This window comes from Nelumbo lutea, chromosome 7 (genome assembly GCF_056320005.1).
Source record: "Nelumbo lutea isolate HS-2025 chromosome 7, American lotus-T2T, whole genome shotgun sequence".
Classification (NCBI taxonomy): domain Eukaryota; kingdom Viridiplantae; phylum Streptophyta; class Magnoliopsida; order Proteales; family Nelumbonaceae; genus Nelumbo; species Nelumbo lutea.
This window is the reverse complement of record NC_142690.1, coordinates 29,453,867-29,475,961: the sequence shown is the minus strand read 5'-3', so window position 1 is coordinate 29,475,961 and position 22,095 is coordinate 29,453,867. Positions and strand designations below refer to the sequence as shown.

The 22,095-nt window shown below is 39.5% G+C and overlaps 1 protein-coding gene across 2 annotated transcripts in view; it reads right to left on the bottom strand.

Annotated features, from left to right (window-relative positions):
* Positions 1-22,095, bottom strand: part of LOC148845920 (acyl-coenzyme A thioesterase 2, chloroplastic-like) — a 39,022-nt gene that overhangs the window by 2,240 nt on the left and 14,687 nt on the right. For both annotated transcript variants that reach the window (XM_088956244.1, XM_088956245.1), the window contains exons 2-3: positions 17,361-17,538; positions 11,928-12,394 (exon numbers count right to left, since the gene is read on the bottom strand). In XM_088956244.1, coding sequence (XP_088812370.1) covers positions 11,928-12,394; positions 17,361-17,538 — 645 coding nt within the window. The remainder of the gene's footprint in view (positions 1-11,927; positions 12,395-17,360; positions 17,539-22,095) is intronic.

Below are 22,095 nucleotides of genomic sequence, written 5' to 3'. Positions count from 1 at the left end.
TATTCTCATCACTAGAGATGATTAGGATTGTATTCATAAGCTCAAGCACCTTCTTAGCCAATCCTTTAAGATGAAAGATCTGGGACCAGTTACATATTTCTTGGGCTTGGAAGTACAACACAATTCTGGCAGCTACTTCCTTAATCAGCAGAAATACCCCTCTAGAAGTCAACTTGAAGTTAAGCAAGGATGATGGCCCTCTTTTAGAAGATGCCACCTTGTATCGTCAGCTTGTGGGCAGTCTTATATACCTCACAATGACATGCCCAAACATCTTATATGCAGTCCAGATTGTAAGTCAATTTGTATATGGTGCACGTCAACCTCACATGACAGTTGTACATCATATCATTAGATATATCCAAGGGACAATTTCCTATGGTGTGTTCTTCCCATCCACCTCATCACTTCAACTCTCTGGCTTATGCAGACGCCGACTGGGCTGATTGTCCATATACTAGAAGATCTACCACTGGGTAGCGCATATTTCTTGGTGATTCTCTTATATCTTGGAAATGTAAGAAGCAATAGACTGTTTCCAAGTCATCCACTGAAGCAGAATATAGAGCCATGTCCTTAGTGTGTAGTGAGATTATTTGGTTTCAGTAACTCCTAAATGATCTTATTATTGCTCATTCCTCCCCTGTTCTTTTATCGGTTGACAATCTAAGTGCAATCAATTGCTTCTAATTCTGTCTTCCATGAAAGGACAAAGCAATTTAAGCGGATTGTCAATTTATAAGAGATCTCCTTACTGCTGGCAGTATTTCATTGCCTTGTATATCCTCTACTCTTTAACTGGAAAACATTTTCACAAAGGCTATGACTAGGGCTCAACATTCCTTTCTAATGGACAAACTGATGGTGGTGCCACTACATCAGTTTGAGGGGGAGTGTAGAGACAAAGACAGTGAGGGCTGAATTGTAGTTTTGCTTTCATGTTGTATCATTCTTTTTACCTTGTGCATTACTTATTGTATTATAAGGACAGAAGTGTCCTTTTACATCCTTTATAAATAGCCTCTTCTTGGTGTCGTTGAGACATTAGACACACCCTAAATCTGCTGTGATCTCTCTTGTAGGAACTGCACTTACATTTTTATCTTCAAAGGTGTTCTGAAAGAGGATCTCTTCCCCCCTTTTTATTCATTTATTACCTGCAAAAGTTTCACATTTTTTTCTCCTTAAGGGTGGTATACCCCTTCTTTTCTTCTTCATTTCCTTGCATTTTTTCATCAATTTTCTCCTCAAAAGTAGTCTGAAAGAGGGGTTCCTCCGCCTTCATTTCTGCTCCCTTTTGTTATTTCATTTTAGCAATTTTCTCTTTGCTTTCTTGGTCTGAAACAGGGACATCACCCCGTCTTCTTGCACCCAAATAGGGGCAACACCCCCAATTTTCTTCATTTTTTTTACTTTTGCTTTTTATTCTAACTTTTCTGCTGCATAAGTTCTAACTCTATTTATTCTATTTTTCTTCATACTTGAAGCAAGAACCACATGCACATTTGCACAATTTGACAAATGACTTGAGGTAAGCTGCATACCTACATACAATTAAAACTTCAAATTGAAATAGTTAGATTCAGATTTTTTTTGATAATTAAAAAGGATCAGTTTCATTAATAAAAACTAGTGCAGTTACAAGTTTCCTTTGGAGAGGCACGAGTTGCGTCCTCTCCTACCAGTAAGAATAAAGACAAAAGATAGAAGACAGATTCAGTCTACAATTGAGCCCTATACAAACTTTCCCTATTTACCCCTTGCTTTGCAAGACCATCAGCCATAGAGTTTGCTGACTGCCCCACCCATTGTATTCTTACAGTCAAGCTTCTTATTAGCAGTTGAACTTTTTAATTTCATTCTTAAAACACCACACAACAGATTCCAGATTTTGTAGCCAGCCCACTACTACCTTGGAGTCCCCTTCTATTATCATTTGTTCCACACCTATCTGCACTGCTAATTGTACTCCCTGGATAGCGGCAGCAAGTTCCGCCCTAGTAGAGTTTCCAACTCCTATGGGTCCTGAGAAAATAAGGACTACATTCCCACTCTCATTCCTCAGTACCCCTCCCACCCCTGATGGACCAGGATTACCAAGACTGCTCCCATTAAAATTCAGCTTCAAGAATCTTTCAGGAGGGGGTTCCCAAGCCATGCTCACTTTAGTTTTTTTGGATGAGCAATTAGCCACTGCTAACCAATTCCTCCACACATCATTGAATGAGAATTGATGGAATAAATCCAGTGATTTTAGCCATAAGATCACCCTATTTAGAATGCAGTCCTTCATCTCTTCTGGGCTTCTCTCCTTCTCTTGGGAAATTCTGGCATTCCTTTCTTCCCACACAGACCAAATCAGCGCTGCTTTTGCACACCTCCACATAATTATTCCTTTTCTGTGCCGCCAAGGGAAGAAAGCAGGATCAAAGAACAAGCTTGCATCTGCTGGCCTAACCAACCTGCACCCAAACAATGAAAAGAGCCACTCCCATAACTCTGTAGTAAATGAACAAGATATTAGTATATGGTGACAGTCCTCACCATGTAACCTGTAAAGAATACACCAGGAAGGTGAGAGGCCCAAAAAAGATCTCTTTTGTAGAATGTCAAAGGTGTTTGTTGACAGGTGTATTATATGTACTGTACACAGGTTTAGTACCCGCAGGGGTATTTTTGTAAATTTTCAGTTCTATTGTGTTGTACAGCCAGTATAGTATAAATACAATGCTTCACTCGACTGAAGCAATACTTTTTGAGGCCTCAACTCAGTTGCCTCTTCTTCTTCTTCTTCTTCTTCTTCTTCTTCTTCTTCTTCCTTTCTTCTTCTCCTTCTCCTGCTCAACATGGTATCAGAGCAGGACCGTCCAGGCCTGGAAAACAACCAGCCGAGGTCTCTCTCCACTGCTGCGTAGAAGCTTAGTCCTGATGCTCGAAGACAAGGAAGAGGAAGTATTCTCTAGTGCTGCTGCTAGTCTCCACTGCCGAGTAGGGTTCTGCTACAAGAAAGCTGACTATTCAACTTCCTAGTGCAGAAAAGGGTTCTGCTACAAGTTTTTTCTTCTTCTTCCTTCATCCTTCAGCCTTAGGTGCTGGTAACTGGAGTTGCTCGGCTAAGAAGACTGTAGAAAACCATCCCAGATGTACGAAGGAAGGTTCTGATTTGAAGAGAAGTTCGAGTCCTTGACTGTACTGCCTATTCACAGTTCAGGTGACCTAGGTACTGAACTGATTTTTTTTTCTGTTTATGGTTCTCTTCTTGTACGACTGTTGATGTCCCAAAATCTGAGTAGGGACTGTCCCCTTTCCTCCGATTGTGTGTTGCTCTATTCTGCTCTCTAAGGAACTGTTTATGAACCCTAGACCCTAAGTGACTGTTCGGCTGCCCTGGAAAGTGGATATCAGCCGATTAGGTGTGGTGAACCACCACTCATATTGCTGTTCCTACTGAGTTTTTTTTTTTTTCAGCTGAGAAGCTGTATTAAAGTTGTAAGACTGAAGGTCATTCAGACCTGGTTACACTGCAAGTGCAGTTCGTATATTGTTCTGTGGACTCCTACACAGTGTAGGTCATACAACCTAGTACTGCTGCTGCAGTGTTTGTGCTTGGTTCCCTGTGAAACCGAAAATCTGCAAGTGCCTAGTTGTGGATTGTAGCAGCTCTGTAAGGCAGTGTGCCTTTGGTTTTGTGTACTTCTAAACCTAGAATCATGAATAGTGAAGATTCAGCTATATCCGGAATCTCCACAATGCTGAATGGAATGAGTGAGAACAATGACCTATCCTTCCCTATAGCTGTTGTTCCTCTTGATGGGTTAAACTACCTAGAGTGGTCAAGGGGGATCAAGCTATACATAACAGCAAGGGGAAAAATAGGCTACATAAATGGAAGAATCAAAGAACCAACTTCTGGAAATGCGGAACATGATAGATGGGATCAGGAGAACAACATGGTTATGTCTTGGCTTTTGATCTCCATGCAACCACAAATAAGGAAGAACTTCATGTGGGCTGAAACTGCAAATGAGATTTGGGAACAGGCAAAATCCACATATTCTGAATTTCGACACTATGCCAAGATTTATCAACTGCAAGCAGCTTCATCTACTTGTAAACAGGAGGAGAGGAGTTTATCAGTTTATTACTCTGACTTGACAATTGTTTGGAAGGAGTTGGACCATTACCAGAATATTGATTGGAAGTGTGATGAAGATGCAAAATTGTACAAGAAACTTGTCTCACAACAAAGGGTGTTTGCCTTTTTACATGGTCTCAATCCTATCTATGAATCCATCAGAGTACAAATTCTAAGTTCTAAGGATCTTCCTTCAATTCAGGAGGTTTATGCTCTTGTCCAGTCTGAAGAGAGCAAAAGAAACTTAATGAACAGCATCGGAGGGGATGCAATTGTGTTTGACGGCAAAGGGGGGTTCCTCTACTATGGTGGTCCTTCTTCTAAGAGAGGGGATCTCCAGAAGAAAGCAGAAGATAAGGAAAAATTGTGGTGCACTAATTGTCAGAAGCCCCGGCAAACCAAAGATACTTGTTGGATCTCCATGGTAAACCAAAGTGGGCACTTAAGAAGCAAGGCTCAGATGTAATTAGAAGACCCTGGCAACAAGGTACCAAGAAACACCACATGGCCAATATGGTTACTCGGGAGAATCAGCCCTCCACTTCTACTGCGACTCAAACACCACATGGCCAACATAGCTACTCTGGATCTGACCCAAGGGAGGATATTGTAAACTCCTTCTATGACCATTTGGACCTTTATGGTAGAGCTATTCGCCAGATGGATGCTCCTCCCACCACCTCTTTTGCATCAACATCAGGTAATCCTACCACAACTTTCCATGTTGCTTCTCACGACCTTGACTCTCCATGGATCATTGATTCTAGAGCATCAAAACACATGACTGGTATGTCTTCTTACTTTCAAACTTATCACCCTCTTTCCGAAAGAGATAAAGTGAGACTAGCTGATGGATTACACTTCCATAGCTGGTCAAGGAACTCTCTCTCTTCCCCTCGGCCTTACTCTTTCTAATGTTCTTCATGTTCCAAAATTCCCTATGAATTTGTTTTTAGTCAGTAGTGTTACAAATTCCTTAAACTGTTCTGTGACCTTTTTCCCTTCCTATTGTGTGATTCAGGGTCTAGCCTCGGGGAGGACGATTGGTAGGGGACATATGGTTGATGGACTCTATATGCTGGAGAATACGGCTGGCCTTCATGCTATAGAGTCAGAAAGGGTATCATTGCTTTGATCCTGTTTCTCGGAAATTCTATATCTCCATGGATGTTACCTTTTTTGAGGATGAGCCCTTCTTTCCTGTTTCTCCTCAGGGGGAGTGTAGGCATGAGGAGAAACTGGTTCAACTGCCTCCTTTTTTCTCGTCGTCGTAAAGGCCAACCAGGTTCAAGTGCTGTGGAGAATCCAAAAGCCGTACCTCAAATGGCATCAAATTCCTTGGGGGAAGATCATACTCACTCAGGTAACTTGACTCCCAACCTCCCTGTTGCAAATGATCTTGACCTTCCCATTGCCCATAGGAAAGGTGTTAGGTCGTGCACCACTAAACACCCCATTTCCAACTTTGTTTCCTATGAGAAAATCTCACATTCATTTCGTGCTTTTCTTACCTCCATTGACAGTATCCCTATTCCCAAGAATGTGGCAGAAGCTCTCTTAGTTCTAGAATGGACGAAGGCCATGAAGGAAGAAATTGATACTCTTCATAAGAATGGCACGTGGGAACTTATTGATCTCCCTAAGGGAAAGGATCCAGTTGGATGTAAATGGGTGTTCACTGTTAAGCATGGGGCTGATGGAACTGTGGAGAGGTATAAAGCTCGTTTAGTGGCAAAGGGTTTCACTCAAGTGTATGGGGTTGATTATGCTGAAACCTTTGCCCCTGTTGCCAAAATGAACTCTATTACAGTCCTTTTTTCTCTTGCTGCCAATCTGAATTGGGATCTACATCAGCTTGACATCAAGAATGCCTTCTTGAATGGTGACCTTGAAGAGGAAGTTTATATGGTTCAACCCCTCGGTTTTTTGGCTCAAGGAAGTGAACAAAAGGTGTGCAAGTTGAAGAAGTCTTTATATGGGCTGAAGCAATCTCCAAGAGCTTGGTTCAGCAGATTTCATACTGCAGTTCAGCAGAGGGGATACAAGCAATGTCAGTCAGATCACACACTGCTTGTACAAAGAGTAGAAGGTAAAATGGCTGCCCTAATAGTATATGTGGATGACATAATTGTTACTAGTGACTGAAAGGATGAAATTCAAAGTTTGAAGGACTTTCTTGCCACTCAGTTTGAAGTGAAAGATCTAGGACCCGCAAAATACTTCCTTGGAATTGATGTTGCTCGATCAAAAAAGGGTATCTTCATCTCCCAAAGGAAATATGTCCTAGATTTTCTTAAGGACACTGGAAAGATTGGGGCTAAACCAGTTGACTCTCCCATTGACCCCAACCACAAGTTAAGTGACAGCCAAGGTGAAACTCTTAAGGATGTGAAGCAATTTCAGAGGCTTGTAGGGAGATTGTTGTACCTCTCTATGACTCGTCCAGACATAGCATATGTTGTTGGTGTCCTCAGCCAGTTCATGCATGCACCTAGGTCCACTCATCTTGAAGCAACGGAGAGAATACTGTGGTATCTTAAGAAGTTCCCGGGGCTGGCTTATTATTCCAGAAACATGGACATTTGAGAGTTGAAATTTACACAGATGCGGATTGGGCTGGATCTCAAAGTGACAGAAGGTCTACTAGTGGTTACTGCACCTTTGTAGGAGGGAACCTTGTTACTTGGAGGAGTAAGAAGCAAACCATGGTAGCTAGGTCCAGTGCTGAAGCTGAGTACCGTGCAATGGCACACGGAGTAGCCAAAGGTATGTGGATAAGGAATTTATTGGGAGAGTTGGGTTTTCCAGTTAGTAAACCCATGACTCTGCTCTGTGACAACAAGGTAGCTATAAGTATCGCTGCCAACCCGGTACTGCATGATAGAACAAAGCACATTGAAGTTGACAAGCACCTTATCAGAGAGAAAATCATCACAGGCGAAGTATGCACTCCATACATCAGCTCTAAAGACCAACTAGCGGACATCTTTACAAAAGGGCTAAACCATTCCAGACATCAAGGTCTCTGTGAGAATGCCATGAATAGCTTTCCAAGGTGTTGCCAAGGTTGACCGCCGTGATACTCTAGCATCCCATCCGTTTTCTGAGCGGCCATGAATACTACCCACCACCTCATGCCAAAGTCTCTCTCTCTCTCTCCATTGGCCACCTCCATAGCCACTTCCCCAACAATGCTTTATTTTTTTTAATCAAATTCCCTATCCCCAAATCCCCTTCCTGTTTATTCCGGCAAACCACCTCCCATTTTATCAAGTGATCCTTTTTGCTTTTCCCCGACATCCACAGAAAGTCTCTTATCAGCTTCTCTAGCTTCTTAGCTTCCCTAGGTGGTATCCTAAACACAGACAGGAAATAGGTTGGTAAGTTAGCAAGTGTGGCTCTTATCAACGTGATTCTACCCCCCAAGGATAAGTAGTTTTTCCTCCACGAAGTTAACTTCTTTTGGAACCTCTCTACCACTGGACACCAAAAGCTACTCTCCCTAGGGTTTGCCCCTAACGGAATCCCCAAGTAGGTCATAGGCCAGGATGAGATAGAAAAACCTAAACTTCTTGCTATAAATTCCACCTCCCTATCCTCCAAGTTAACACCAGCTACACAACTCTTTTCGAAGTTGACACTCAAATTCGACAACCTCTCAAAGCTTCTAACAAAATCCTTGAGGTTCTTCACTCTCTCAATATCATCCCCGTCACAGAAAATCAGAATATCATCTGCAAATTGGAGATGGGTGATCGGAATACCACCCCTCCCTATTCTCCACCCTTTGATCACATCTTCTCTATCAGCTTTTGAGATGATTCTACTAAGCATCTCTGCTATTAGAGTGAAGAGGAAGGGTGATAGAGGGTCCCCTTGCCTAATACCTCTACAAGATGGGAAGAAGTCCTTCACCATTCCATTAACCAAGACGGAGTAATGGCAGGAACTGATACATCCATAAATCCAACTACACCACTTATTCCCAAATCCACATTTTCTCAATACTTCTACCAAAAAGTGCCAGTCCACCAAATCATAGGCCTTTTCTAAATCCAACTTACAGATAAAGCCTTTTCTTTTAGATCTTCTCATATCCTCCACGCACTCTTTAGCAATTAGGATCTGATCTGCTATCTGTTTCCCTTGTACAAAGGCTCCTTGTGCTTGGCTTATTAAGGATGGGAGAATTGCTTTAAGCCTCAAAGACAACACCTTAGACAGGATTTTGTAAATGCTAGCTACCAAACTAATTGGCCTAAAGTCCTTAGGTTGGATAGCATAGTTAGATTCAGAATTTCATATTTATTTTACTAATTACTATTTAGTATTTAATAGTTAATGACCTATTCACTATTTGGTATTCACTATCTCAGGAGGGGTAAGGATTTATGGATTTCCTATTTCTCATATTTCATTGCCTAGGTGTCGCCTAGGCACCTAGGCCCCTTGTGGTCACCTAGCCACATCTAGGTGCCTTGAAAACTATGATACCACCATGACCAGACGAGAAACCACCTCCAATACCACCAGAATGTAAGAAACCACCATTTCCACCATGTCCTCTGGCTCCACAACCTCCATTCCTGCCACCATGAACTCCTCCTCTCGTCACACCTAAAGTAGACCTATCAAAAGTAGTAACTGTATCTCGTCACACCTCCTCAAGAGAGGGAAGGGATGAACTATCCAATATCTGTGTCCGGACATGTTCATATTCTTGCTTCAATCCCAAGAGAAACTGTGTAACATCCAGATGCTCCTACTGTTGTTTCTGAATCTTAATATCAGAGGTGAAGGCCTCATACTAGCATAATAGTCCTCAAGACTTTGGTTCCCTTCTTGTAAAATTCACTCCAATTTTGGGCTCTATACTGTTCCACAACCACGTCATAATCAAGGCATTTTCTTGTTCCAACATCACTATTCCTGGCCCATTCAGCTGATGGCTTGTCATCTTTCACATACTTTACCATACCCTTGGCTCTCGAAAAACCTCTACTGACTTGGCCCATAGCATATGATTCTCACCATTCAGCTTAATAGATGTCATTTGCACATTAGCATAATCAGGTGAAATCACCACACTTGACTTCTGATCACTATTTCCTGATGTTGCCATAATGCTGTCACCACTACACAATCAACCCATTGGCAACCTGCAGCTTTACTTCACTAACAATTCACAAACCACACTTACTAGGATTATTATACCCACACTACTGCATCACATCAGACTAATCACCAAGAACATAAAGCTGTCCAGCTCACACGCAGAAAATATTCATAGAGAAATATGATTACAACCAACTTGTAACACATCACATCCACCATTAAACAGAACCCCTCTTGGTGACTACCAGTAGAGTGAAAAATTAAACCACCACACTAGCACCAAATCTGTCACGCAATGTGACAGAAATTAATCAAACAAGAGGCCCAAAATTAAATCACCCCCACCTGTGTAATTTCAGGTCATCGCCCAGATAGAAGGGAAGAAAAATCAGGAAAATGTCACAGCTTGCCCTAGATGAGATCACAACCTTCTCCGGACAAGTTTAGAGAACTCTCCAATGCTCTGATACCATGTAATAATGGTTCAGACTTCCTACTCTGTCCAGAAGTAGAAGGGAAACACAGCTACATTGGGTATATTCCAAGAAGAACTGAAGAAGAAAACTCGAGAGAATAGAAGAGAGAACTGTTGACTGGAGAGAAAAGAATGTCTCCCCAACCCAGTCAGCCAACTATTTATACTTTACTAAATCCAATACAATGACAACTATGTCCCTAATTAAGTATGGACCACAAAAATTAAAAGAGACTAATTACATTACAATAAAATAAAAGATAAAAGACTAAAACACCCCTGATTACTAAATATGTTGGCTGTTTACACTTGCCTACACCTATACCCATGTCACTCTACTGTGACAATGAGGCTGCTATTAACATAGCCCATAATCTTGTGTTACATGAGATAACAAAGCACATTGAAGTCGATAAACACTCACTTAATCAGAGAGAAACTTGAAAGGAGATAGATTGTAATAATTACATCAATTCAAATCAACAATTGGGTGATATGTTCACTAATGGTGTAAGATTCACTACTCTTATAGTATGCGGGTGCCTAAAGTACAAAAAATGGAGAAATGAATAAATTGAGTTTTTTTTTTTTTTTGTTGAGTTCATATAGCTTATCCTAAGAACAATGAATCCTAGAGTGGTTCCAGGCATTCTACATTTTGTGAATTTGGGTTCTCTCTCTCTCTCTCTCTAATTCTACAAGCATTCATTCTTCATCAAAATTAATTTATTCAACATCTCTAAAGGACTAAAATTGAACCAGGCAGACTTTCTACTCAGTCTACATCTTTTAAATGACCTACACTAGAATAGCAAAACAAGAAGAGAGAAGAGAGAAGAGAGAAGAGGAGAGAAGAAAAGAGAGAATGGAACGTAGAGAAGAAAAGTGTTATCTCAATCTAATTGAACCACTCCTTTATTATAATAACTGAAAACCAGAATTATGAAATTACCGCTACAGCCCTATTACTAACTATCAATTCCATACTACGTTGAAAACTAAACTACTCTTAATTTAAATATCTCCAACACTCCTATAACTGTCATATACTCCAAACTTTTTACAAATGAAATCAGGTTTCCTCCAACTCAAGATGACAATTCCTAGTAAACAAATCAGCCAACTAATGTCACAAATGGAGTTTGACACCTCTCCATTTATAATGTTATTCTTTATAAAATGGCAGTCCACTTCAACATGTTCGTGAAATACAGGATTTTATGTAATATGAACAATTGCCTGATTGTCACAGAGCAACTTTTATGTAGCTCCACCTGATAGCCAATCTCTTGTAGGAAACTCTTCAACTATGTTAGCTCACAAGTCATATGAGCCACTGCCCCATACTTATCTTCTGCACTGGAGTGGACCACCATTCTTTACCTCTTACTCAGTTACTCATAAAATAGCTAAATTATACCCCCAAAAAGGTACAATGACCTGCATTAGAGCACCTATCAGACAGAAATCCTGCCTATTCAAATGAGTCCCAATGTAGAATTCATGGTGATTGCATAAATTAACACTCACGGAAAAAGAGATATCTAGTCATCAAACCGTTCCTCTTGGTATATAGTCAATTAATATTAGATCCATTGGTGTTTCAACAGGTTCAGTTCCTAGTAAAACTATTTCATCAAGTCCAAAATATCCTCCCTGACAAATTAATCTTACTTGGCTTGGAAACTTCAACACCCAAGAATCAAATTGGATTCGTTATCTATTTGTAAAATCGAATTTGAACCTAGGTCCTATTATCCTATCAGATTCTACTAGAATTTGAGTATTTGATATATCCTAAAAAATCAAATTCAGATATACCCCTACTTGAATTCGATTTGATACATTTTCATCCCTATGTAAACAAACATATTCTAATGTCTTTCATGTCAACTTGAGTGGTAATTTCAATATTCAAGAGTTCCATCTAAGAGTATTAGAGATGAGACACACTGATTTAGGACATGTTAGATGTGGTGTGGTTTTAATACTAATTTCTAAGAAAGAAGCCTAAGATGATTCCAAAAATCACATTTTCACTTTTACCTAAAATAGTTTTATCCATCCCTCCAAATAATGCAGTGAATGGGATAGCTTCTAGTTGTAGCATCAGTGATGCACTATTAACAAACTAGTTGCAATCACAAACATTTATACTAGCATTACTATTAAAAGGCAATAAGAACTAGGGTTATAACTCACAGGTTTTAGGAAATCGACATGATCAACTTCTAGAAAGCAGGGCATAGCACCTGCGAAGGCATAAGCTGTTGAGAATGCCAATTCGAATGCTCTGTTCATCAAGAACCCTCCAAATATTCGACCATGAATGTTCCTTTGCTGTGGCTGGCAAATCAAAGAGTTCTCAAGGTGGGTATCCCTCATAAGGATGCTATCTCTGTTTGCCAAAGCGGGCATATCACAGAAGACCCGTCCTTCAGCCAACAAAGCTTCAAGGCGATCTACTTCCCCATTTGCAAGGTCCCTTTTATGTTCTATCTTCCTCTTCCTTGACTTGTTTCTCTCTTCTGATTCTGCCCAGAGCATCTTTTCTTGTTCAGTTTCAGGCAAAAGACGATTCACTGGAGCAGATTTTCCTGTCTTAGAGTCACGAGCCACAAATGTGAAGTTTGCTGTAAGAGCTATTGGGTCTGAAGGATGAGAGGTCTCTGCAAGAGAAAGTCCTTAAATTACATAATGAAAAAGAAAATTATGACAGATAATGTTACCATATCAGTCGCATGCTAGATAGAATTAGGAAGCATGCAAGGTTTTAAAAGGGTAAAGGCAGTGGCAAGGCAGCTGGGCGCCAAAGAGCTGAGGTGTAAACCTCAAAGTATATATATATATATATATATATTCTTTTTTATGTATACAAATACAATGTTTGCACTATGCATGTGTGTATGTATATAGACATGCAATTTGTTTTTTCATTTTATAGCCAATTTACATATTTCCTATTATTACATATGTATTTGTTTTAACAGGAACCTTATGTTTCTTTAATTTAATTTTATTTTATAATCTTCTCCATCTAAATTGACTAATTTATACTGTTAAAAATGTTTTACCTTTTATATTTAGTGCTGCAAGGGCACTGTTGTAAATTCCTTCTTTTTTTTTATTTTTGATTTCCCTAGTATATAATCTAATGCTGGCACTGCCAGCACAACTTTTTGGGCCTCTCATTCTTTCTCTCTTCTCTTCTCTTCCTTTCTACTATTTGTTCCAGGTCAATATGGTATCAGAGCGGGTCTGTTAGCCTAAAAAACATAACAAATTGAGTGCTAATTTCCTTTTTGCTATTTTCTGTCAAAGAAACTTGGGAATACTGATCAGACAGGTTTGAGAGTCTTCTTCAGCCTTCTTTTTTCTTCTTGGTTGTGTACCAAGAAAACAACTTGTAATAGGTTCATGTGATTGATGTGAAGGGTTTAGAACCTGTTTTTTTTTTTCACTTTTTTGTGGATCATGTAATCCTTTCTGGTGTATTCATAGGTCAGGAGATGACCTGTGCTTGCTGTAACAATAGTTAAGTGGAAGTTTGATGAGTCCTAGTTGGTGATTGTTCCACCATTATCTGATGCTGTATATGTTTTTCGGCAATCGTATTGTGTGTGAACTAGAGAAAATCATCAGAAATTATTCCCCCCTAGTGCTGGACTGTGTGTGGATTGAGAACAAAGTATAAAATAATAATAATATTAAAATTAATAATAATAATATTAATATTAATAATAATAATATTATTATTATCATTATTATTATTATTATTATTATTATTATTATTATTATTATTTTCCTTCCTAGTTTTGATCTATAGTGCTTTTCTTTCTTGTGATAAATCTAGTGTGACCTAAAGTGACCTTTATGGCTTCTGAGGACTTAGTTGCCTCTGGTGTACCCTCTATTTACAGTGGGGTGATTGATTTGAACTTCCCGATGGATGTTGTTCCCCTAGTTGGGCTTAACTATTTAGAGTGGTTGAAGGGGATCAAGTTGTATATCACTGCAAGGGGAAAGATAGGGTACATCAATGGGAAGATTAAAGAACCTAGATCTGGAAGTGTAGAGCATGAAAAATGTAACAAGGAAAACAGCATGGTGATGTCATGGTTGTTAGTGTCTATGTAGCCTCAGTGAGAAAGAACTTCATGTGGGCTGAGACAACATATGAAATCTGAGAGCAAGCTAAGTCTACTTATTCTAAGCAATGACACTATGCTAAGATTTATCAGCTACAGGTCAAATCATCTACTTGTAAACAAGGGGAGAGAAGTTTTTCTGTATCTCTGACTTGACTTCTATCTGGAAAGAGCTAGACCATTATCAGAATGTGAACTGAAAGTGTGATGAGGATGCCAAAGCTTACAAGACTCTTGTTTCACAGCAACAGGTGTTTTCCTTCCTCTTGGGCCGGAATCTTGCATATGGATCCATTAGGGTAACACATCCTAGGAAGTAAGGACCTCCCATCCGTCCAAGAAGTGTATGCTCTAGTGCAGTCTAAGGAAAGTAGAAGTTTGATGAATAGTTCTGAGGGAGAATCAATGGATTTGGTGGCACAAGGAGGTGTAGGTACAAGTGGTGGAAGTTCTTTTAAAAAGGGTGAGTTTCGAAAGAAAGTAGATGGCAAAGATAAGCTATGGCACACTCATTGTTAGAGGTTTAGGCATATTCATGACACTTGTTGGGATCTTCATGGGAAGCTGAAATGAGCTCAAAAGTTAAGTAAGAAGTCAGGTTCAGATCAGAATAGGAAACCAGGGTAGCAGGGTCCAAGAAAATCTAGTGCAACAAATATGGCTTCTTAGGAGACTCAATTACCTACTACTACTGTGAGTCAAGAACATTCTTCTGGTTCTGATCCCATGGAAGATAATCAATAATTCCTTACATGATCATTTAGAGTTATATGGGAGGGCAATTCGTCAGATAAATAATTCTGCCCCTACTGCCTCGACTTCCTTTGTATCTACATCAGGTAATTCTGCCACAACCTTAAATGTAACTTCTCATTCCCCTAACTTTCCTTGGATAATTGATTAAGGAGCCTTGAATCATATGACTGGTAAGTCAAATTGCTTTCAGTCCTATCATCTCCTCTCTAGTAGGGACAAGGTGAGATTAGCTGATAGCTCTTTCTCCACCATAGCTAGTCAAGGAACCGTGTCCCTCCCTTTTGGACTTCATCTTTCTAATGTTCTACATGTTCCAAAATTGCCTATTAACATGTTTTCCGTTAGTAGTATTACAAATTCATTAAACTGTTCAGTAACCTTCTTCCCTTCTTATGTCATATAGGATTTGAGCTCGAGGAAGACGATTGGTAGGAGTTGTATGGTGGACAGGCTCTACATGCTAGAGAATAAAGCTAGTCTTGCAATCACTAAGTCTTAGATTCAGGTCAATTTGTTGCACAGTCGTCTTGGTCATTTATCTTTTGAGTCATTAAAAGTCTTGTTTCCAGAGCTATGCCAATGTCTAAATTTAAGTGTCAAACTTATTAGTTGAGTAAACAATGCAGAACTCATTTTTCTTTAAGAAATAATAAATCTGAGTTTCCTTTTCATATTGTTTATTTTAATGTTTGGGGTCTTGTTACTTTGCCTTTTAAGACTGAATACAAATACTTTATTACACTCATGGATGACTACTCCAGGTATATATGGGTGTATCCAATGCGGTCAAGGGATGAAGTACCCAAAATTGTAAAAGATTTCCAACAAATGGTTTTTACCCAATTCCAAGCTGAAATCCAAATCTTCCAATCTAACAATGCCAAAGAGTATTTCTATAGTAACCTTATGGATTTTTTTTTTTTTTTTTTTGCTTCACGTGGATCCCTTCATCATAGCTCTTGTGCTCAAACACCTCAACAAAATGGTATTGTAGAAAGAAAAAACCGCCATCTTCTTGAAGCTGCCCGTGGGTTACTTATACATATGAATGTTACAAAACGTTTTTGGCTAGAAAATTGTTTATGTTCTGCATATCCTATCAACCATATGCCTTCTCAATGGTTGGTGTACAAGGTCCCACATCAACTTCTGTTTCCCAAGGTTCCTCTATTCCTTATTCCTCTACGCATATTTGATTGTCATTGTTTCATTCAAGATTTGTTCTCCACTCATGGTAAACTTGACCCTTGTATTACTCCATGTGTTTTCCTAGGGTATCGCTCTTCTCAAAAGGGTTATCGGTTTTTTATCCCATCTACCGGAAATACTATGCTTCAATGATGTTTCTATGATGTGTCCTTTCAACTAGTGCTATGCATCTTCATTTTTCTCAATATAAACACATTTTATTAAAAATAAAGAAAATTGAGATTTTCCTTCCTCCTCATCCCTCCTCCTCTTAAGGAGGCTTACGCCTCCTTGGGTTCGGGAGGCTTATGCTTCTTACGTTCTGAACTTTGCTTCATGCCTCTAGGTAGTGGAACACCTCGTGTCATGCCTCTGTGTTTTAAAACATTGCTTAGAATTGTGTAGTATTTGAAGGGAGCTCCAAGTCGCAGGTGATTGTACAAGCCAAGAGGAAGTCTTGAAATAGTTGGCTATATAGATGCAAATTGGGCAAGCTTGGTGTCTGACAGGAGATCCACTACAGGGCCATGGCACACACTACATGTGAGTCAGTGTAAGAAGCAAACTTTTGTGAGTTAGTGTGGCGAGGCATAAGAAGCAAATTGTTGTGAGTTAGTTGGAGCAAATCTGGTGACATGGAAGAGTAAGAAGCAAACTATTGTGGCAAGTAGTGCTGAAGATGAATACAGGGCCATGGCACACACTACATTTGAGTTAGTGTTGTTGAAAAATCTTCTACAAGAAGTTGGATTCTCAATGAGCAAACCCATGAGATTGTACTATAATAACCAAATTGCAATTCACATCCCATCTAATCCAATTTTAGTGAGAGGACAAAACACATAGAGGTTGATTAACTTTTTTTAAGGGAGAAAGTTCTTTCTAGAGTTATAAGCATAGAGCATGTGAGTTAAGGTGATCAATGGGCAAACTTGTTTACAAAAGGGTTGAGTTCAGGAAGATTGAATTATATATGTAACACGCTGGGACCATATGACATATACTCTCCAGCTTGAGGGAAAGTGTTAGTTGGTTGAGTAGGGGTAGTTTTGTTTTTTTATCATATATTGAGTTGTGCTTTGTCAATTTAGTTTTATTTTAAGTTACATGTCCCATACTTAAGTAGGGGCATATTGGACATTGCAATTTGAATTGATAAGTATATATATTTGTGGTCGGCTGAGAGATATCTAACTTCTCAGTTCAACAGTTTTCTCTTCTTCTTCTTCTTCTCTTCTTCCTTCTTACCCTTTTCTCTGAACTGGAATCAACTGAACCATCAAAACAACAAAGATGTTTTGTATGGTGACAGTATTCTTCCAATGTAATCCTTGTGCATTTCCTGTTATCTGTTTGTACATCCTCTCATTAACTTCTTTTATTGAAATCTCGATTACCTTTTCTCAAAAAAAAAAAAAAAAATCTTTGCCAAATAGTAGAGGTTCTTAGGGTTGTGATACAAATATTTGATTACAGCAAGCCAATTTGTTACAAGTGTAAAATATAGAAACTTTTTAAAAAGAGTTACTTTAGTTTCATGTACCTTCTGTGGACTGAGTCACTTCGAGTTGAAGCTCAATAGACGAACGCCCAACCCATATGACAGCACCAGCTATTTTCAAATCAGTGTCAACACGAATTGGTTTCTTCAGAACCATTTTATCAACTGATGCAGTTACCAATATGAGAGGCCTTGTTGTGCTATCATCATTGCAACAATGCTGATTCATAAAACATACAAGTAAATCAGGAAAAGGGATCCTTTCTACACATTGCAGGATTTTCTACTTACATAAACAGCCAGTCATATCAAAAAACAAGGAAAAAAAAACCCATCCTGAGCCATGCAAATCCTGTTGTAAGGGCATAGACAAGCCCAGGACCACAGGTATACCCAACCACAAGTGCAAAACAAGACACTCCGGATCTCCTACCCACAAAAGACACTACCACTGTCTATTGGGAACATTTCCCCATGAGTGACAAGGGAAATATTCCCAATGTGAGCCTGTAGTGTCCGGTGAGTAGGGATGTGGGAAGAGTTTGTGGGTAGGAGATCCAAGCTCAAAACATGATGCCATAGTTAATCTGTCATGTGACATGAGGTTAATGGCAAAGAATGTTACAGGTGACAGGCATGCCTTCTCCCATAACAACCTGCACTGAGCTGGCATAGTTAATTGGAATATTCCTCTGGCAAGATCTTCCTGCATCTCAAGTTGTCATATTCTGCTCATGATACCCTACAGGGGGGTAACATCTATAAAAAGGCCAAAAAGGAATTTCGTGGACAGATCTTAGAATTTCAGCAGTCCAGAACCTCAGGATTTCAGAGCTCTGGAACTCCAGATCTCCAACCCCTTCATGAAATCTGTTCTTTCTCCTCTTCCTTCTAATCTTCACTTCCCTAGACTGTCAGAACTTCACAGACCATCAACATAGGGCATAGATAAGCCCAGGACCACAGGTATACCTAACCACATGTGCAAAACACAATGCCACAGTTTTTTTTTATAAGATAAATAAAATAAAAAAGAAAGTTTATTAATGATAAAAGGTACAAATATCTTGGGTAACAAGGTGTCACCACCCAGCAATACAAAAGAGAAACATCAAGATAACCATACTAAAAGAGACCAAACGCAAAACCCACACAATAATTAAACTGACAAAGTAGACCAGAAATTCGAACCAAAATCTTCTTTTTTTCTGCCTTCAAATTCTGGAAGAATTAAAACCCAATCAACGAGCTTTGAGCTGATTGTTGCCAATAACTCATCTTTCCATAAAAAAATTCTTCTATTTCTTTCCTTCCACAACTCCCAACAAACAGCAAAAAGAATGAAGCTCCAGAGAATTTTTACTATGGTGTTCCTTGATAGCCTTAGTCACGCTTCAAAATATCTGCAGGCCTAACAGGAGACCAATCATCAATACTGAAAAGCTTGAGGAAAAAAGCCTGTCAACAGCTGTTGTTTTTTCGTATGTATAGTACCACAGGGGTACTATTGTACTTTTACTCCTTTTTATTTTAGTTGCTGTCACCCTAGTATATATATTAAAAAATCTGCGCCGCCAGCAGTATCTTTTTGCTCTCAGTTCTCTCTTCTCTCTTCTCTCTTCTTCTCTCTCTTTTCTCTCTTCTTACATTCTTCTCTCCTGCATAACATGGCATCGGAGCGGGACTATCAGATCTGAAAGGAGAAGTCGAGTGAACAGTTTTTTTTCTTCTTCACACCAGATTTCCAGATCTGCCACCCCCATCTGCTGTTCGGCTGATTGAAGATCTCACACACTGAAGTAACTTTTCTCTCTCTCTCTCTTACCTTTTTTTTTCTGGTCGTGTGTCAGGGCAGAACCTGTACTAGGCCTGCCAATTGGATGTGAGGTGATCAGCACCTCTTTCTTTCCTTTTTTGCGGGGTCGACTGATCCCTGTGAAACTATAGGTCGTGAGGACCTTTTTGTGTGCGGCAACAGCAGCTTTTATAGTGAACTGTGGGTCAGAAAGTGACCAGTACCTCTTGTGTGCTGCAACATCAGCTTTTATGGTGAACTGAAGGTCAGAAAGTGACCAGTACTTGCTGTAACAGTAGTCCTGTTGATGTGTAGGTCAAGAGATGACCTGTATGCACTGTGGCAACACTTGTGTTGAGCTTGTAAGTCAAGGGATGACTTGTTTGTGTTTTTTCAAAAGGAGGTGTGTTTCTGAAGAAAAAAAAAAAATTCATTCCCCCTCAAGTGTTGAATTTCTTTAAGGCTGTGTACCCCATTTAAGAGTTGTTTTTGAATCTGAAATCATGAGTGGTGAAGATTCTACTACATCCGGTGTTTCCTCAATGCTGAATGGAATGAGTGGGGGTGTGGACCTATCCTTTCCCATGACTGTTATTCCTCTTGATGGTTTAAATTATTTAGAGTGGTCAAGAGGGATCAAGCTGTACATCACTGCAAGGGGAAAGATAGGTTATATTAATGGGAGAATCAAAGAACCATATTCTGGGAGTGCTGAATATGACAGATGGAACCAGGAAAACAGCATGGTCATGTCTTGGCTTTTAGTTTCTATGCAACCTCAAATAAGAAGGAATTTCATTTGGGATAAAACAACAAATGAGATATGGGAACAAGCAAAATCAACATATTCGGAACTGCAACACTATGCAAAAATCTACCAGCTACAGGCAGAATTGTCTATTTGTAAACAGGGGGAGAGGTGTCTATTTGTGTACTACTCAGACTTGACCTCTGTCTGGAAGGAGTTAGATCATTATTAGAGTATGGACTGGAAGTGTGATGAAGATGCAAAACTGTACAAAAAACTCGTCTCCCAGTAGAGAGTGTTTGCTTTCTTACATGGTTTGAGTAGAAATCTGCTGAATTAAAAAATATGAAAGAAAGTAGTTTCCTGAAGAGAGAAGGAGAAGAAGAGAATAAGAGAAGTTGAAAGAAAAGAGAACAATGTTCTGGCCGCCCCCATCATTTATTATTTATACTAAAATAATAGAACAGTACAAAGACAACAATGCCCTTATAGGGCGGAAAAACATAAAACAACATATATAACACTCAAAAAAAATAATAAAATTTAGACTCACATAACTACTGTGGTCCCCACCTCCTATCTAACAACTAACATAAAACATCTACTCAGAAAAAACATCATAAAACTAATTAATCTTCAACAGTTTGAACCCTACATATGAATCTATCAGAGTCCAGATCCTAGGTAGCAAGGATCTTCCATCAGTTCAGGAAGTTTATGCTCTTGTACAATCAGAAGAAAGCATAAGGAATTTGATGAACATTTCTGGAGGAGATGCAATTGTGTTGGCAGTGAAAGGGAGTGTTACTACTGGTGGGGGAAATACTTCTAAGAAGGGGGATCTTCAGAAAAAGATACAAGGACAAATTGTGGTGTACTGATTGCTAGAAACCCCGACACACCTGAGACACATGTTGGGATCTTCATGGGAAGTCGAAATGGGCTCAAGATCTGAATAAGAAGCAAGGTTCATATATGAATAAAAAGTTAGGACAACAAGGTACAAGAAAACACACTATGGAAAACATGGCTACTCAGGAGAATCAGCCCCCCATTCATACTGTGACTCAGACACATTCATCTGGATCTGACCCAATGGAGGTTATTATAAATTCCTTCGTGACCATTTAGAGCTCTATGGTAGAGCAATTCGTCAGATGGATGCTCCTCCCTCAACTTCATTTACGTCTACATCGGGTAACTCTGCCATAGCTTTCCATGTTGCTTCTCATAACCCTGACACTCTTTGGATCATTGATTCTGGAGCGTCAAAACACATGACTGGTACGTCCTCTTACTTTCAAACCCATCACCTTCTTTCTGGAAGAGACAAGGTGAGACTAGTTGATGGATCATATACTACCATAGCTGGTCAAGGAACCATTTCTCTCCCTCTCAGCCTTAACCTCTCTGATGTTTTACATGTTCCAAAACTTCCCATTAATTTGTTCTCTGTTATTACTAATTCCTTAAACTGCTCAGTGACCTTTTTCCCTTCTTACTGTGTGATTCGGGATCTGGCCTCAGGGAGGACAACTGATAGAGGATGTATGGTTGATGGACTTTACATGTTGGAGAATAAGGCTGGTCTTCAAGTCACAGAGTCTAAGAGTCAAGTTTATTTATGGCATTGTCGTCTTGGTCATTTATCTTTTGAGTTTTTGAAAGTGGTGTTTCCAGAATTGTTTAAGTCAGTGTCCGTTTCAGATTTCTCTTGTCAAACTTGTCAATTGAGTAAGCAATGTAGAACTCATTTTCTTTCAAAAAATAATAAATCTGAATTTCCTTTTCACATTGTTCATTCTGATGTGTGGGGCCCTGTTACTTTACCATCTGAGAGTGGCTACAAGTATTTTATTTCCGTTATCAATGATTATTCTAGATGAAGTACCAAAAATTATCCAAGATTTTCAGTTGATGGTCTTCACCCAATTTCAAACTGAAATCCAAATTTTTCAGTCAGATAATGCCAAAGAGTATTTTCATAGTGATCTCATAGAATTTTTTGCGTCATGTGGTTCACTTCACCATAGCTCTTGTGCCCGAAAACCACAACAAAATGGTGTTGCTGAAAGAAAGAACCGACACCTCCTTGAAGTGGCCCGAGGTTTACTACACATGAATGTCCCAAAACGCTTTTGGCTTGAGGTTGTCCTTTGTGCTATCTACCTCATCAATCATATGCCCTCTCGCTGGTTAGAGTGCAAAGTTCCTAAGGCCCCCCTTCTTCCCAT